This window comes from Ascaphus truei, chromosome 5 (assembly GCF_040206685.1).
Source record: "Ascaphus truei isolate aAscTru1 chromosome 5, aAscTru1.hap1, whole genome shotgun sequence".
Lineage (NCBI taxonomy): Eukaryota > Metazoa > Chordata > Amphibia > Anura > Ascaphidae > Ascaphus > Ascaphus truei.
This window is the reverse complement of record NC_134487.1, coordinates 163588790-163608667: the sequence shown is the minus strand read 5'-3', so window position 1 is coordinate 163608667 and position 19878 is coordinate 163588790. Positions and strand designations below refer to the sequence as shown.

At 44.4% G+C, this 19878-nt stretch overlaps 1 protein-coding gene across 3 annotated transcripts in view; it reads right to left on the bottom strand.

Annotated features, from left to right (window-relative positions):
- Positions 1-17586, bottom strand: part of C5H5orf15 (chromosome 5 C5orf15 homolog) — a 31086-nt gene extending 13500 nt beyond the window's left edge. For all 3 annotated transcript variants that reach the window (XR_012801761.1, XR_012801762.1, XM_075601181.1), the window contains exon 1: positions 17388-17586. Coding sequence is in view for 1 of the 3 variants with exons in the window: in XM_075601181.1 (XP_075457296.1) it covers positions 17388-17502 (115 nt within the window). In the remaining 2 variants the exon portion in view is untranslated. The remainder of the gene's footprint in view (positions 1-17387) is intronic.
- Positions 17587-19878: the final 2292 nt, after the last annotated feature.

Sequence of the window (19878 nt, the reverse complement as noted above, 5' to 3'; positions counted from 1 at the left end):
CCAACACCAACCCCTTGGATATCACCTGCGGTGTCCCGCAAGGCAGTGTTCTGAGGCCACTACTCTTCTCAGTGTTCTTTAATGATCTTCCTACAGCTTGTAAGGGAGCCTCAATACACATATATGCAGATGACCTCTTATATGGCACGGCATCCCAAACTCACCTTGCCAAACTTGATACCCTCTACAACTTATTATGCCGCTTTGCCCTCCAATGCAATGACAACACCACTGCGAAATGCTCAAAGAACTAGATTGGTCATCACTTGAGTCTAGGTTCAAAGTTAATCTCTGTCTTGCCTTCAAATACTTTCTGGGCAAGCTACCTGCCTATCTGAACAAGCTCCTCACCCCTACCACATGCAGCACTTAGCATCTGAGATCTGACACCAAAATACTGTTCATGGTCCCATGGTTTAACAAAGTATCCGGCCACTCCTCTTACCATGCACCCCACAACTCGGACAGTCTACCAGAGACTCTTAAGGCCGCCTAAGAGTCTAAGTTCTTTCAAAACTAAAGCCATCTCACATTTTAATCTGGTCTGTTATATACGCCTATAACTTATATTATCTTTAACTGTGATTACAATGTCTTGTATATAATGTACTCTATAACCCTTTTCACTCATTGTACTATGTATGAGTGAACAATGTATTTGTCATAACTGTGCCCACGACATAATTGAAGACAAGAGGTAACTCAATGTATTACTTCCTGATAAACCTTTTATAAATAAACAAACCAACCAATTGAGTTGAGCCACCTCTATTTCCCTCTAGATAGTAAGCCTTCAAAAGTAGGGCCCTCGCTACATATTGTATCCGTTTGTGATGGTTTTTAATTACGTCGTAGGTCAAGGGTGCGCAAAGCTTTTTGGCTGTGCCCCAGTGTTACGGTCCCAGCGCTCGCAACCCTCTAGCAAGTGACACAGAGTCACGTGATCCCGCAGTGTCATTTGACGCGTATTGTCATGACGATACGGCACGTCATTTGACGCCGCATCGTCATGGTGACGTGAGCAGAAGCCGGCGGGAATCCTGGTAAGTACAGGTTGTTGTGACCTCTTGCAGTCCCCTGGCATTTAATTGAAATGCCTCAGAGAAGTGTGCGGGGCCTCTGCAACCACCCGTGCACCCCCAGAAAAATTACGCGCCCCCAGTTTGCGCACCGCTGTCGTAGGCAACAGTTTATGTAATTCACTTCTCTGTACCTCACTGCGAAGTGTGTTGGCACGTTACAAATAAACTATAATATACCAGCCTCACCACTGAAACAGGACATTTAAAACATCATGCAGGGACATACCACGGCTACTTTTACATGTATTCCCGTGAAACAGGAGGACCCCAGAAATGCAAGTAACATGGTTCAGCGTTGCGGACCACTTGCTTTCACCCCCCACACTGGTGCCACGGCCCCTCCAGCACTTTAGTTTTCCAAAAGGGCCAGGAAAAAAAAAAAGGGGCCCAAATGACCATGTATTTCATATTGATATACCCAAATACTTTTTTTAATGAAAATATTTTACAAACTCTGCATAGATTTCACCATGTCTTTAATGATCTTTTTCAAACTGAAGTTACGTTTTAAGGAGCAACAGACAGTTCACAGGCCATCTGGAGGCCTGTGTTAATTGTGCAGAACAAAGCATTTAGTTAATGGAAATGGGCATACGTAGTGGGTCAAATGATCCTCATCTATACAGAATGTGAACTCTGATTCTGTTCCCCCACAGCACACTGCTTAAAGCCCTTGAAACATCATAAATATATATATTTATTTTCTTGTAGCGCCAATGTTACAACCATTGTTTGTGGTGCAACACTTCTCATTAAAGGAGTAATCCAAGCAATAGCCTACATGTAGTTTTTTTTTTTTTTTTAAATAAAAACGGTTCTGTAGTATTAGATACTTTTTTTTATTTTAACGTTTGACAGTTATTTTTTAATTAATTTTAATATGAGCATCTTCTGATTTCTTTCGTAGGTTTTAGCACCTCCCCAGCAGTACAAGATCTTTGTAACACTTTGTGATCATGTGTTACCAATATTCCCAGCAGTTTAAGCTGCAAACCAACAATAGATTATATTACCTTAGTAATAAGAGTTACACTGACTGAAGGCAGCCATTTAACGAACCCTGGGAAACAGGATTTTGCTGATCGATCATAGGAGAACCAATCGATCGGCAGCTTGGGTAATTAGTTTTCAATAAAGGTAATTAAATGATGCATATACTGTAGTAAAACGGAAAAAAAAGGTTTCTTTTTAAGCTACTTGGATTGCCTCAAACTTCAGGGCCAACTGGGATAACCAGAGCTCGTTCCAAAAACTGGTGAAAATGGTCATTTTGACCGCCTATTTACATGCAATTTATTTTGCGCCACCAGCACCAATGAGCGTTTAAGTGAGGAGTTCAGGGAGAAGATACCCCACAAAATATTGCGATACCACAAGTTGTACAGTTTTCCTTGCAGTTTGGGTTAAAAAAAAAATAATAATAATCATCAATTTGAGCTGAGGTGATCACCTCTACTTGAAAGACTTATGCCAAATTGAAGAATGTTAACATTCTTCATACATATCCCCTAGTACAAACTGACAGCTTAAATTACTGCTGACCATTTTGGTCCATATGTTGAAGTAAATTACACCATATTAATTACATTCTCCTATGGACATTAAGTTTTATGTGCAGATTCTAAAAAATCAGAAAAAAAACTAATGTAAATGTTTTACTTTATTAAAGTCTGTACTTTCTTGTACAGTATATTTGTTGAAAAACCAAGTATTGTAGCAATAAGTAGAGCACCAGAACACTACAGAACACAATTCTGCACAATCCTTTTAGATCATGCATTTTTTTGGAGTCCTAATACAGGATGCCTCCAGTTTAAGGTGTAACACTGAAATGTTTTGCTGTACAAAACGTATGACAAAAACCATAGCTCTTACAACTACCTCTTCCTTACCCCAGGTTCCTTATTTTGCCTAATTAAAAATATATAGAAAAAGGTAGATGTAGCAACGCTGCCACATAAGTGTCCAGAGATGTCCATCTGTAGCGCCCATAGTTTACTCAGCGTTTTATAAAGACAATACAGTAGAGGGAATTATAATACAATAAGCACAACAATGTGAGACAATAGGAAAGGAAATCCCTGCCCCAGAAAGCTTACAATGTGGATAGAACACACACACAAGAAATTGGATCAAGATTAATGATTGTGCAGCAATGCAGTGTCCCTTTTTAGATGTGCCTGTAGTTTTGATATCCTTTATAATAGCAGCATTGGAATTATGCAAAGCTAATTGTTGTGTATTATTTTAAGGGACTACAACTAGATGCCTTCAGATGCCATATTTAGGTTAGAAGAAAATAACCAAAGATTGGAGCATTACATCAAGTATTTGCAGTAACCTGTAGTTTTAACAAGTGACAAGTGGATTACAGCCATATTCAGAGTTGTCATAGACCGACAGGCATGTGTAGCCCTTCTTAATCCAGCCAAGGTGACCCTTTGGTGCAGTTGGTGGAACGAAGCAACCTGATGTGCCAGGATCTCAGGGATGATGTTTTCACTCCACCACAGGTTCTTTAGGTCATTGACTAGCGAGTGGAAAGAGGATTGTAAAGCATTTGTATATTGGCACTGTGGTATTACACATGAAGTTGTGAAATCAGCCATTCTCAAACCAAAAACAGTCAATAGGAGCTGTATGTTGCCACAGTTAACAGAGGAGCCATTTATGCAAGTCCGTAGAAGTACAAAGATCCACCGTGGAGCAGGGGATATATTGGAAAACCTGACCCCTGGCAGCTACAATATCCAAAAATTACATTTCTAAGAAACAAGCGTTTGCATTGGAAATAAAAGCCAACAGTTCTGCATATTCAACTTAAATCAACCCATTCATTGCACAACCCACTCCTGACTAACAGATTGACACTTGTTTTAAGAAATATACTTGCCGTTATGTTTGTGCAATTTGCTGAATACATGGCAGGATGGATAAAAATTGCCCTGGTTAATTTTAAACACAGATCTTAAGTTGCATTAAAGTAAAATCCTTGCCAGAATAGTAGACTACTTTCTAGCATAACTATACTACATAAGCACATCGTGGGTACTGGAAAATAATAAGTGATATACTGACATACTGTATATACATGAATTAGTGAAGTTGCATTTTCCTTTATGTCTCCAATTTCATACCTTTGCATCCATAATAGATGGTCTTACATACAGGCTCTTAAAATGCCCCTTTTCAACAAAAAAATAAACAAATCCCTTAGGGGTCAATGTACTGTATTAAGGCAAGTGAAACAATTCTGAAGCATAAACTCTAAAATATGCTTCACAGGAAAAAAAATCCCAGTGAACACAAATTATTTTTTAATTCATTGGAAGCAATTTGTGTGCCAGATTTACACCAATTTTGCCTTGATATAAAGACCCCTTAATGAGCAAAATGTAGCCATAACTTTTTTTGATCTTGTATGTGAACCTGTCATTTGATGGTTATCCCTAGAACATGGTCTGGCGGAGGTCCCACAAGGCGCGTGAAAAACAATGTATTATCTGCTGTCTGTCTTAATGTCCCCATGTTTACATGTGTTTATTAATTTACTAGCTTCAGTACTTAAAATCCTATGGCACCACAACACTGCCACAAAACTTCAGAGAACTCAAACACATGATTACAAGAGACTCCTCCACTCCTGCAATGACTGCATGCATCGCTCTGGGGAAAGTACTGAATGCAATCAGCACTAAAGTGAGCAAAAACCTCATCACATTCCCCAAGTCTGGAAGGCCTTTCAGGAAATTACAAGAGCACTGAAGGTTAAAATATGCTCAATAGCATTAAACATTTAGGACAGAAAATCCAATACTAAAATAATAATAATACAAATTAAAACTGTGGTAATATTTGTTAGTGGCTAGAAAGGGGAACATGCCTGAGAAAGAGCATTTGTGACGGAAGGTTTATGTATTTTTATTTTATTATTCTACATAGAGGGAGCATTAAAAAAAAAAAAGGTAGAACTGCCACGGGTGCGTGTGTTATAACCCTCTGTGCTTCTATAAACCTGGGACTTCGGAAGCAAGACTTTAAAAGCCATTTGGTAAAAAAGGGTTTAAAATACGTACGAAAGGTTGTGGGACAAAGGTACCAGTTGTCCCCCCATTTTACCCACATATCGCATCTGGTCTACGGGTACACGTGTGCATATTCATACCGTTTTATTTTCCCCTATGAAAAATTGTGTTTCCCGTCTGCATGGTTGTATAGCGCAAGACAGAATTTGTCTGCAATTCCTCCTTGGTTATTCTGACAGCTACTGACGCAATTTCTACAGCTTTATATCCAGCTGTGACTTTCTGGTATTTGAATCAGCCTTGTGTGTCCCTTGATGAATACCTTCCCTTAAGATATCCTGTGTATGTGTGTATGCATGTATGTATGTATGTATGTATGTATGTATGTATACTCACTGACAGCCTATGTGAACCACCTATGTAGTCATTAGCAGCATACATTTGTATGAAATAGCAATTAGTTTGGAGGAACTGCTTATCTATGTCTTAATCACGCGCACCCTATCTACTATTGGGAGGTTATAACTACCACAAGGCATCATTCCATGGTGCCAAGTGCAATAGTATACATATTTATACCTACCTCCTATACCTCCAAACACCCCCCTCTTTAATATATAGGCTATTGTGCCTTGAAAGAGTAGAGTGTATATGTATATGTGTATGGGCTCTTCCCCTATTTAGCCATCTCTCCCACTGGGTATTTTTAATACCCATTGTCTATTTTTGTTTCCCTACATGTGTTTTGTCGTCTTAGTGACTAATTTTTTTTTATTTTAAATATTGTACTGCTTTTGAGTCTGTTGCAAGGTGACTTTGGATCCTTTTATTGGTCCTATTATTTTCAATATTACACTCATTAACACCCTTACTAGGGTGCCGTACCTTCAGAGTGCAATTTATAGGGCTTATAGTGACCCCTGGTGGTCACTTGTTCAAGTGTTAGTTTATTAAGTTTTCCCTTTGCACCGAGTTATTTTATTCCACTCTGTACTATTATTAGGTGAGCGATTTGTGATCCTGCATAATAGGGAAACTTTAATCTCTTCTCGTGGTAGAAAGAAGCTTCTGTCCCCTGACACGAGATCTCTTTCCAAACAAAAATGAGTCTTCAAAGTATAGCATACAGATTATTCTTTAATTTAGTCTGCCATCCATTGCCTCAGCAATAATGCCCTCCTGCCGGCCACTGGTACGGCCATGTACCTTGATGCCAGGCGTACTGCCTCAAATGAAGCTTCTGCCATGTAGTCTGTGGCCAACTATTTTGAATAGTGGTTAAGATTTTTTTCACCCTTTTTCCAGGGCATCAACAATAGTAGAGACATTTGCATTGCTCTTGCCATGGAGACTGTGGCAACCGCTGGCATGCATGATGCTCCTGATGCTACAGATTTCCCCAATAAATTTTCTAGGCACCACTAGGAGTGTCCTCATTGCTATCCTCGGAAATGCTGCATCAACCTAAGGTGGTACTTTCCATATATTTATGTCATCACAAAAAGGAACATCTTATGGAATTTTCTTGAAAACAGCATACCTATTAAATATCTTATCAAATATTAAATCTGATACCAGTATTTGAACATAGAGCTTTGTATGGTTTTAACACTATTCAGCATCATTTATGCTGCTTTTTTACCTTGTTTAACAATGTATGTAATTTTTGTATGTCCTCCCATGTAGTGAGTGACGTGATATAGGCAATCTAATTAATTATAGGTAATCATCTGATTAATTATATGCAGGTGTAGGTTAAGTTTACCTGAGAGATGATTGGCTATTGATCTGGTTCACCCCCTATATGAAGAGGGTCATTTTGCATAGACCGCACTCTTTGAAAAAGTCCTGGTTTGGACGAAACGCGTCAGAGTGATCATGCTGATGTACATTGCTGGTTGTCAATAAAGTTTTTTATATTCATACGTTGGCTGTGGAAGGTGCTGTGAACCACGGAAGTATTCAACCTTTTTTACCTGTGACGTTATATCCGGTTGGAGCACGCAGACGCCAGTAACAGCGGGATTCCAGCTTACAGAGCCTCCGGAGCAAGCTTCCCGGTGTAAACAGGAACGGCTTTCAGAGGACCTCCACGCGGTACACAGGGGAGACAGGTGAGGTTTTATTGGTAGCCGGGCGGTGATTTACTTGGGGGCGCCCCCTTGGGAGGTGTCCCCTCGTACCTCTACCGGTTTTCCAGTGCCCCACTCCCCTAGTTAGTATCGGAGGTACCCTGATTATTTTATTACCCATATTGCTTATTACACTGGCGTCAAATCTTCTATCAAGACATACTCCATAGTGCCTGGTTAGTAGCCTCGATACATTGGGGTCAAACCCTATCTTTTCTACTTTGACCAAAGGCACCACTAAGTCTGTGCCAAATAATGGTCTCTCCTGTATGTCTTCCTGGTCCGAGGAGTCCCAATGCTCCCCTTCCGAGATCTGTACCGTTAAACACTCAGAAAGAGTCTTGTCGAGGCTCGTCTGATCTTGACCTTTTATGTGGTTGCTCACTTGCTTGTAAAACAGCCGTTTCTACCGTTTGTGAGACTGTCATTCATCTATTGCAAGAATAAAAAAGCGACTTACAAATTAAATGGAGTTATATTGGGGAATCCTTGATGGAGAAGCATTTAGGAGTGCTTGTAGACAGCAGGCTTAGCAATAGTGCCCAAAGTCATGTAGTAGCTGCAAAGGCAAACAAGATCTTATATTGCATCAAACGGGCAATGGATGGAAGGGAAGTAAACATAATTATGCCTTTTAACAAAGCATTAGTAAGACCACACCTTGAATATGGAGTACAATTTTGGGCACCAATCCTAAGAAAAGACATTATGGAATTAGAGTGTGCAGAGAAGAGCCACAACATTAATAAAGGGGATGGGCATTCTAACTTATGAGGAGAGGCTAGCTAAATTAGATTTGTTTACATTAGAAAAGAGGCTTCTAAAAGGGGATATTATAACTATATACAAATATATTCGGGGACAGTACAAGGAGCTTTCAAAAGAACTATTCATCCCACAGGCAGTACAAAGGACTCAGGGCCATCCCTTAAGGTTGGAGGAAAGGAGATTTCACCAGCAACAAAGACAGGGTTCTTTACAGTAAGGGCAGTTAAAATGTGGAATTCATTACCCATGGAGACTGATGGCAGATACAACAGATTTGTTAAAAAAAGGTTGGACATTTTTTAGATGTGAACGGTATACAGGGATATACCAAATAAGTATACATGGGAAGGATGTTGATCCAGGGATTAATCCGATTGCCAATTCTTGGAGTCAGGAAGGAATTTATTTTTCCCCTTATGAGATATCATTGGATGATATGTCACTGGTGTTTTTTGTTTGCCTTCCTCTGGATCAATAAGTATAGATATAGGATAAAGTATCCGTTGTCTAAATTTAGCATAGGTTGAACTTGATGGACGTACGTCTTTTTTCAACCTCATCTACTATGTAACTATGTATTGGAGAAAGGTTGTCATTTGATCCGGGATTTGCACCAGTGCCCACTTGAGGTAGTCCTCACAGTTTATTTCCTTCTAATGCAGACTTGTGACAAACTGCGTATCTTTACCCTGTCTTCATACCCTTATGGTATAGTGCTTTAACCGCTAATTTGGACATCCCTTCCGCTGGCAGTCATCCAATGGTACGGTAATCACACAACATAAAATCAGTTACTTCCCTGATTACATGCGCTTTGCTCGAGCAGCTAGGACTCGCCCATAAATTTTAGGCAGCGTCCCCTTGGATGCTCAGCTCTCACAGGTAAACAGAGCATCTAAATGTACCTAGCTGGCTTTAAATAGCCTCCCAGAAGTCTGCAAGAGTGCCAGTCACTCCCGCTGCATTAGTCCAACTCTTCCACGGTCCTTTCAGGTCGCAGAGGGCCCCTGAATAGCTGCCATGTGGCACGACATTGGAGGGTGGAGAGGAAAACTCCACTGCCGGTTGAACTACCAATGGCAGTCGCAGTGAGCAGCCAAAATAAAACAAACAGGACCGTAAAAGACTGCAGCTGAGAGGAGCCTTATGTCTCACCTACAGAAGTTTTGTCCTATTAAGGCTGGATGGGTGGAGCTACCCTAGTCGTATCGCCACCATGCATGGTGAACAGAAAACCATAATTTAATTTCACAACACCAAAGCATCCTGGCACACCGTAACACAAAAGATGTTGAAGGTGTAGATCTGCATATACCTTTGATTTGGAATCAGATTTTTAAAGCTGTAAAAAAACACCAATCTACTTTTTCGATACAAACTTAATGCCCTTCATGTTTCAACATATGTTGAATAGCAGTTTATATATAGACCCAAAAGTCAGACTAGCAGTGACAAATACCATATATAAAATGCCATTTTGTTATTGGCCAATTCCTAACGATAGGCAGAACTATGCTGTGGTTATAACATTAGTGATTGGGACATTTTAAGACTCAAAATGGCATAAGACTGAAAAACAAAAAATAAATAAGGTATTTTAAATATATTTCTAAATACATATATACAATACAATTGTTGAATCCTTACAACGTATTATACAGCATATATATGTAACGGGTTTCCCCCCCCCCCCCAATCTCACATTGGCCCGGGTACTTTAATAACCAACCCCCATTACGTGTGTTTGGTGGTGCACCTGTAGGCAACAGAACTCCTGAGTCTCCTGCTTGATGTTAGTAGGGGATTTCCAACAGAACAGGTAGCTGAGGTAGTGGGTGCGAGTTCAACTTACATCATGTGCAGCGCCTCCACCTCATCAGGGTCTATGCTTCGGCAGGGAGATGGTCCTGGTGAGGAACTCCTTCTCGGTGGTGCCATCCACTGCTGAGTAACTTCACACTCACACAGTGGGGGTATCGTTAACAAGGTCATCCTTATTGTAGACTGTGATGTAGCAGACTGCCCCATGCAGCTGCCGGCTCTAGCCGCACATCTCTCCGTGCTGTCCCTTCGCCAGGTACGCCCTCCCAAATTGGAGTGGGATCCCCTCTTCTCCTAGGGAGATCCTCTGTGCCAGGTCCCTGGACACAGAGTGGCTTAGACAGGCTGATTGGTCAACTTGGACCGCTAGTTACGTCACTAGGGTAACAAAGTGTTCCTACAATCCCTTATGCAGGCAATACAACTTCCTAACAGCTTTCCACTGCTGCTAGAACACACTATAACTAACTGTGTTGTGCCTTATATACTTCAGGAGGCAGGCGCATCCCTGATGTCACTATCCAGGGACTCAAGAGCATACAGCCACTCCCCTTCATACATAGGGCACATCACCATTGGATGAGGGAAAACCTCCATAACTACTGCTGGCATACCTGTTCTTACCAGGACTTACTGCCAACAGAGAGGAAAGCAATATACCATTATTATGCACATATATATATATATATATATATATATATATATATATATATATATATATATATATATATATATATATATATATATATATCTTATACTATATTAGTGAAAGCACTGTATGTTTGCCTGCCTGCCTGCCTGCATGCATGCCTGCCTGCTGGATGTCCGGTGTCCCTAGCGGCAATCTCATTGGTCCCTTGGCCCGCCCGCCCCCGCACACCTCTCATTGGCCTCACACACTCACACCACCCCCTTGGCCCGCCCCCCACACCTCTCATTGGCCTGAGGCGGAGTGACGGGCCAAAGGACACACACACACACACACACACACACACACACCTCTCTCCCCTCTCCAAATCACCTTTTCCCCCTCCCCAGCGGCATCACCTCTTCCCCCTCCCCAGCGGCATCACCTCTTCCCCCTCCCCAGCGGCATCACCTCTTCCCCCTCCCCAGCGGCATCACCTCTTCCCCCTCCCCAGCGGCATCACCTCTTCCCCCTCCCCAGCGGCATCACCTCTTCCCCCTCCCCAGCGGCATCACCTCTTCCCCCTCCCCAGCGGCATCACCTCTTCCCCCTCCCCAGCGGCATCACCTCTTCCCCCTCCCCAGCGGCATCACCTCTTCCCCCTCCCCAGCGGCATCACCTCTTCCCCCTCCCCAGCGGCATCACCTCTTCCCCCTCCCCAGCGGCATCACCTCTTCCCCCTCCCCAGCGGCATCACCTCTTCCCCCTCCCCAGCGGCATCACCTCTCCCCCCTCACCGCTCCAAATCACCTCTCCCCGCTCCAAATCACCTCTCCCCGCTCCAAATCACCTCTCCCCGCTCCAAATCACCTCTCCCCGCTCCAAATCACCTCTCCCCCCTCCCCGCTCCAAATCACCTCGCTTCCCGCAGCTGCCACGCGGCGCGTAAGATGGCGGACCCCCTTCCTCCCTCGCGGCGCCGAGTCAGACGGTGGCGGCGCCCGGAAGTACAGGTAGGTGTCGCTCCCCACCTCCGGCGCCAAACGGAACTGAGAAAGGGCGCATCAACTGAGGTGTGTGTGTGTGTGTGTGTGTCACTGTCCACTGCCCCCCCTCCTATCCACTGCGTCCCCCCTCCTGTCCACTGCGTCCCCCCTCCTGTCCCCCCTCCTGTCCACTGCCCCCCCCCTCCTGTCCACTGCCCCCCCCCTCCTGTCCACTGCCCCCCCCCCTCCTGTCCACTGCCCCCCCCCTCCTGTCCACTGCCCCCCCCTCCTGTCCACTGCCCCCCCCTCCTGTCCACTGCCCCCCCCCCTCCTGTCCACTGCCCCCCCCCTCCTGTCCACTGCCCCCCCCCCCTCCTGTCCACTGCCCCCCCCCTCCTGTCCACTGCCCCCCCCTCCTGTCCACTGCCCCCCCCCCTCCTGTCCACTGCCCCCCCCCCCTCCTGTCCACTGCCCCCCCCCTCCTGTCCACTGCCCCCCCCCCTCCTGTCCACTGCCCCCCCCCCTCCTGTCCACTGCCCCCCCCCTGTCCACTGCCCCCCCCCCTCCTGTCCACTGCCCCCCCCCCTCCTGTCCACTGCCCCCCCCCCTCCTGTCCACTGCCCCCCCCCCCTCCTGTCCACTGCCCCCCCCCCCTCCTGTCCACTGCCCCCCCCCCCTCCTGTCCACTGCCCCCCCCCCCTCCTGTCCACTGCCCCCCCCCCTCCTGTCCACTGCCCCCCCCCTCCTGTCCACTGCCCCCCCCCTCCTGTCCACTGCAGGAAATGCAGGGGGAGGAATCCATGCCTTTGAGGCGCCCCCCCCCCTCCCTTTGACGCCCCCCCCCCTCCCTTTGACGCCCCCCCCCCTCCCTTTGACGCCCCCCCCCCCTCCCTTTGACGCCCCCCCCCCCTCCCTTTGACGCCCCCCCCCCCTCCCTTTGACGCCCCCCCCCCCTCCCTTTGACGCCCCCCCCCCCTCCCTTTGACGCCCCCCCCCCCCTCCCTTTGACGCCCCCCCCCCTCCCTTTGACGCCCCCCCCCCTCCCTTTGACGCCCCCCCCCTCCCTTTGACGCCCCCCCCCTCCCTTTGACGCCCCCCCCTGCCTTTGACGCCCCGCGCGCACACACTGACTGACTGCCGCACGCACGCACACACTGACTGACGCGCACACAAAGCCTGACTGACGCACGCACACACTGACTGAGGCACACACTGACTGTGTGTGCGTCAGTCAGTCTGTGTGTGTTTGTGTTTCTGCCTCAGACTCACTGACGCGCGAGCAAACACACAGTGACTGACGCACACACGCTACATGAAGCTGTAAAGGAGGGAGGGAGGGGGGGGACTGGATTGATGTGAATGGGGGACAAACAGAGAGAGGGGGGAGGAGAGAGAGGAACGGGAACATTACATCCCGGGCAACGCCGGGTCTCTCAGCTAGTATATATATATATATAAATGTGCGCGGTGTTTATACTTACACACAAAACCCTCAAAAGAATGAATGTGTTGCCACTGTACCTTTAAAACATGAATTTGAGTTTTCAAACAGATGGTCAGTGGAGATTAGAGGTGTTGCAGTTTAAGCATAAGCAAACGTCATCAGCTACAGACATCCACTTTCTGGTTGAACTAGGCACGTTTAACATGATGGGTCACATTCCTTGGTTATGGATTAATTCCCTGCCCTTAAAAGGGAAAATTCAAAGTCATTGCATTTAGCTTTGAATATCAGTTGTAAAAGTAAAAGATTGTTTGCTATTTACATTTCAAAAACATATATACATATATACATATATATATATATATACACACACACACACACACTCTGGGAGGGGAAAAACATTAAGTCAAAATTACTTTCTGAACAGCCTGCTTAAGCCCATGGAGTCTAGACTAAATATTAGAAGAGGGTGCAAGTTCCTTGGGATAGGAATTTCCTTTTTTCTTATGTTAACTCATGCTCTGTATTCATGTTCCTGTGTTTTAGACGTAGTCTCACTGTATTTGACGTTTGAAGTCTAAAATGTCCCCATCAAGTACGGTGTATATATAGCTATAAAAGCACCAAGTATTAGAAAAAACTGTTTTCAGTTCCGACCTGCGGGACCCGCTTCCCCATTTTGTAAGATATGCAATTCTAATACTTGGAAACTGTATGGCTCCTATAGTAAGAGCAGCTCTGGTGACCAATAGAAAGTTACATATGTAGCTTTTTGTGTAACCTGCACACACAAAAAGCTTAAAATATGTCAGGGAACAGGGAGTCTCAGGAGGCTGGGGGACCACAGAAGCACTCAAAGAACCCCTAGTTCAGGCACATAAAAATAAATATAAATATACACATACACATACAAATTAAAAAAAACAAAAAGCAGCTTTTTGAAGCATTTAAGCAACTGTAGTGCTATATAAATAGAAACGGGCATCTGGGGTACTGCTATTTTTGAGAGAATGATATTTCAATGTTGTATTCAGAAGAAAACTAGTAGTTAGAATATTAGAAGTCAGGGGGGAAAGACAGTAAGTCACATTGATTAGTACAATACTCAATGACATACTCTTTGTTCCATCTACAAGAAAGTGCCACAGAAGAATACATTATCATAAGCAAAGTATTTGTTTGTATTCAACTCCGCTGCCGCACCGCCGCACCGCCACCCCCCCCCAAAAAAAAATTGAGGCACCAGTTGAAGCTATTCAAATGTCTGAGACGTGTTTTTTGTTTTAAAGATGCCTCCAGCACTACGTGCAACATCTGGAAGCACTTAACTATTGACTTCCATGATGAGACTTTGAGGACTTTCTAAGCAACTTCTGTTCAGGTTTCTTACCAGTTGAAATACATAGCTTAGCTTCAACACTAAAAACCATTCCAGCTCTTCTCAAACACTACATAACATCTGCACACTAAGCGGTGGGGATTTATTTTCCATCTCAAAAGTGTTAGCTGCTTCTCTGCAGATTGTATTAATATGAAGGCATGTGGTATAGCAGAGTTCACATGGGATGAGAAAATACATTAATGCCTTGTACGGATGCGCATTCCATTGTTTTTTATTTATTTTATTTTTTATTTAAGGAATGTGATTTTGGAAGGAAACATCAATGCCTAAAAACAAATAACCAGCACTGTAGAGTGACAGTTTCTCTTGACAATTCCTAATAACTCATCGTTAGCCTCGTGGAGTAACCAGTTTGCTGGTTTACTGTGTTATACTTCTTCCTAAATGGGAATAAAATTAAAATGGGGAAACATTCCCAGAGCAGCAAAGTCAGCTTCATGCTGAATTCCTTAAACTAGGGCCAATAGGAAGGCGTGACATCATCCAGTGTCGCTTCCTATTGGCCCATGTGACAAGGGAGCTTTAAACTGCAGAGATACCGGCACCCCTTTCGGAGGCAAGTACCTCCGAAATCAGGGGGTCCCCCAGAGCGGGGATTAATAGGGTTCAGCTCTGCACACAACCTGCTTGTTATTCATATTAATGTAATGAGGGATACATTTCTGAAATGCGAGTTTCCCCAAATCTATTGTACAGGCATACCCCACATTAACGTACGCAATGGGACCGGAGCATGTATGTAAAGCGAAAATGTACTTAAAGTGAAGCACTACCTTTTCCCACTTATCGATGCATGTACTGTACTGCAATAGTCATATACGTGCATAACTGATGTAAATAACGCATTTGTAACAGGCTCTATAGTCTCCCCGCTTGCGCACAGCTTTGGTACAGGTAGGGATCTGGTATAGCTGTTCAGGACATGCTGACAGGCGCATGCGTGAGCTGCCGTTTGCCTATTGGGCGATATGTACTTACTCGCGAGTGTACTTAAAGTGAGTGTACTTAAAGCGGGGTATGCCTGTATACATAAATGCGACTTTCATATGCAATTAACGTGTCCACAAACTCTCCAACCTTCACTGACCTAGTCAGCTGAAGATTTGAACTTCAGTCTATGGAAGCAGGAGATACACATCCCCCATCTCTTAACATTCTATTGACAGGAGAAAAAAGTTTCATGTATTATACTATATCAAATGGGTGCGTCTATTCTAGACTAATCTTCTCTGAATGCAGCTAAACCAACAACTGGTTTATCAAATGTCAGAGTGCAGCAAATATTAATTGTTAACAGATAACTCACCACCATATATTATACAAAAGGTAGGGCTGAAATACTTGCCAAACGTGCTGCATCACTATTCAAAAAATAAAAAAGTCGAAAAGATGTGTGAAAAGCAAAATAATGATTTGCACTAGTAAAACTAGCAAGTATGCTACAAGGTATATAGATCACTGTGCAATTTAACACCAGTTTATTGCATTTTATTGTATCTTATCTGCATTGTGCAATAGTAACGTCAAGACAGATCGACAGAGAAGCAACTAGTAAAATAGAAACGGAGAAGCTGAAATTAGTAACAAAATTCCAAATACAAATCTTATACACTTTAATTCTTGGATTTAAATTTGACCCCAACGAAGCAGTCCAACTATAACAGGTCAAAAAATAATCATTTTAAAACAATTAGTGTAATTGGTGTGCTAGAATGATTGGAGGAGCTTGGGCAGCTGACAAGCTGTACCATCACCAAAATACACAAGATAAAGATTGTAAAAAAAACTCCAAAACATGCATACAATTGACATGTTAACTGTTTACAAATCTCAAAATACACACTCAATCAGGTGCATTTAATCTATTCAATTTGCCACTATTTATCTCACTTCGGTCCAAGGCAGGACTGCCCCTTAAAGTCAGAAAGAAAATCTGATAACCACTTCAATGTAAAGCAGAGATACTGTCACTTAAGGGTTTAATAGATCGTTTAAGAACTGGTTAAAAATTAGAAAACAAACTGACAGGTTCAAAGATAATGATTATTATGAGTGCGATGTCTGATTTGTAAGAGTGCAACTCCATTGAAGTCTGAGAACAATGTGTTGGTTAATAGTGTGGTGTTATTAAAGTCTATAAAGGCACACTGTGCTCGAAAGATGAGCACAATAAGGGCAAATATGGGGTCTTTGTCTTAAGGGTTATTTGAATAAACAAGGTAACAGGATTCTACATTAAAAAGCAACCTAAAGGAAATGTAGGCTAATGAGGTAAACAGACTTATGATCTTGGCTTTGAAAAGAGCAATCCTATTCAAGTCTGGTGTTAACTAATGATGTAGAAAGGTGATCTGAAATGAGGGACGCTAAACCGGGTGACCACGCCAATAGTATGGAGACAGGGGTGACAAGGATTTCCCCTTTAAATAAGGTGGAAATGTATATAAGGGGATCACGGTGAAGCCTGCCGATGAAAATGTGAAGTGTGGGAAAGTAAGCCAGACCTCACTCAAGTTAATAGGGGAAAGTGTGTGTAAAACGGGTATACCGATTTAGGAGGGTGACCCCAATAGCCATGGATAGAAGTGACTTACTAACCCAGTCCAAGTGTATAGCTTAAGCAATCTGTGATTTTTTTAGTGTGGGTGCTCTCAATGACGTCAGACAATACTTTTTGACCCAGATTTCCCATAACTCCCTAATACGGTTCATCTGATTTGGACAGGTCAAGCATGCACGTTGGCAAATTATGCCTGTATGAGCAACCCCCACGAAGGCCTATGGGGGTGAATGAGATGCGATGTGAGAGTGTGCGAGTGTACGCACACTATGATCACAGGAGTGCATGACAAGCAGTGACACCGCCGCACCCTGCTCACCTAGCAAGCAGTCAGGGCAGGCATGTCAACGCCCTGTCGGTCAGTGGGGCCGAGGTGCAATACTCAGACACCACAGCTTTCCAGCGCCTAATTACAGTGCCCCCCTGCCCGCCCGACACCTTGTAACCCCTCCGCTGCTGACCACTCTGGTAGTGATGCGGTTAACCCGCGGACACCCGCAATTCAAACGGATCCTAAGCTCCCGGGGGACTGTACTCACTAGTATCGGTCACCGCGCTGTGCGGGAACACGAGGATCAGGAGCGGGAGGAGAAGACTCAGCCGGCAGCAGCGCCGGGAGCTCCCGGATCTCCGCGGTGTCTCGCAGGCGGCCATGTTAGCAGAGAAGAGACGTGCGACGCTGTTACCAGTATGTGTGACGTCACAAGCAGCAGCTCCACTCCAGGCGCAGACTATTAAAGGAGGGGGCGGGGATATATCTGGTATTTGTAGCCTTCGCCCGGCTGCTCTCCACCAATCACAGAGCGCCTTGTCTGGTACCTCCCCTCCCTGGGGACGCTATGCCATGGTACCCAGTCAGGGGCCGCCCCTTTTCAGTCAACTGTAGGGATCTGTTCATCCGTGTGGGGACTTTATTATACTTAGAAGCTGGCTGTAGATATAGATATGCCCTCTGGGACCAAAATGTAGTGTAACATAAGCGCAGTGCCAAAATGTACATAGAAAACCATAATGCAGTGATTTAGCTGTGGGTGTTCATACAAGAAAAGGACAAAATAATAATAATAGCATGTTCTTGTATTGTATTGTATGTCTTTATTTATATAGCGCCATTAATGTACATAGCGCTTCACAGTAGTAATACATGTGGTAATCGAATAAATAACAGATAATATAAATAACAGATCATGGGAATAAGTGCTTTAGACATAAACATAACATTAAGGAAGAGGAGTCCCTGCCCCGAGGAGCTTACAATCTAATTGGTAGGTAGGGAGAACGTACAGAGACAGTAGGAGGGAGTTCTGGTAAGTGCGTCTGCAGGGGGCCAAGCTTTATGTATCATGTGTTCAGAATGTTCACAGTGCTATTCGTATGCTTCTTTAAGCAAGTGTGTCTTAAGGTGGGTCTTAAAGGTGGATAGAGAGGGTGCTAGTCGGGTACTGAGGGGAAGGGCATTCCAGAGGTGTGGGGCAGTCAGTGAAAAAGGTTTAAGGCGGGAGAGGGCTTTAGATAAAAAGGGGGTAGAAAGAAGACATCCTTGAGCAGAACGCAAGAGTCGGGATGGTGCATAGCGAGAAATTAGGGCTGGGATGTAAGGAGGGGCAGAAGAGTGTAAAGCTTTAAAAGTGAGGATAAGAATGGAGTGTGAGATGCGGGATTTGATCGGAAGCCAGGAGAGGGATTCCAGGAGGGGAGATGCTGAGACAGATCTAGGAAAGAGTAGAGTGATTCTGGCAGCAGCATTTAGGATAGATTGTAGGGGAGACAGGTGAGAGGCAGGAAGGCCGGACAGCAGGAGGTTACAGTAATCAAGACGGGAGAGAATGAGGGCCTGAGTCAGAGTTTTAGCAGTCGAGCAACAGAGGAAAGGGCGTATCTTTGTTATATTGCGGAGGAAAAAGCGTCAAGTTTTAGAAATGTTTTGAATGTGAGGGGCGAATGTGAGAGAGGAGTCGAGTGTGACCCCTAGGCAGCGTGCTTGGGCTACTGGGTGAATGATCGTAGTTCCAACAGTAATGTGGAAGGAGGTAGTAGGGCCAGGTTTGGGAGGAAGTATGAGGAGCTCTGTTTTAGCCATGTTGAGTTTAAGGCGACGGAGGGCCATCCAGGATGATGTAGCAGAGAGACATTCAGAAACTTTGGTCTGTATAGCAGGTGTAAGGTCAGATGTTGAAAAGTATATTTGTGTGTCGTCCGCATAGAGGTGATATTTAAACCCAAAAGATATTATTAGGTCACCTAGAGAGAGTGTGTACAGAGAAAAGAGAAGAGGTCCCAGAACAGAGCCCTGGGGTACCCCCACAGAGAGATCAATAGAGGAGGAGGAGGTGTTAGCAGAAGAGACACTGAAAGTACGATGGGAGAGGTAGGATGAGATCCAGGATAGAGCTTTGTTCCGAATACCAAGAGTATGGAGAATGTGAAGGAGAAGAGGGTGATCCACAGTATCAAATGCTGCAGAGAGGTTGAGTAATATGAGCAGAGGGTAATGACCTCTGTCTTTGGCAGCATGGAGGTCGTCAGTTATTTTAGTGAGGGCTGTTTCCGTGGAGTGAGCAGTGCGGAAGCCAGATTGTTGAGGGTCTAGGAGAGAATAGGTGTTGAGAAAATGGAGCAAGCGAGAGAATACAAGACGTTCAAGGAGTTTAGTGGCAAAAGGCAGGATGGAGACAGGTCGATAGTTAGAAAGACAGGTAGGGTCAAGCTTGCTGTTTTTGAGTAATGGTATGACTGTTGCATGTTTGAAGGAGGATGGAAAGGTTCCAGAGCAGAGGGAGGAGTTAAAAATGTGTGTGAGCATAGGGATTATAGTAGGAGCAAGAGGTTTTAGGAGATGGGAGAGAATGGGGTCAAGAGGGCAAGTGGTAGAGGGAGAAGAGGCGATCAACAGCGACACATCCTCCTCTGAGACAGTGGAAAAAGAGTCAAGGAAGGCAGGAGTAGAGTTAGGAAGAGGTGTAGGATGGGAAGAAGAAACAGAGGGGATGTTCTGACGTATGGATTCCACCTTTTCCTTAAAATAGTCAG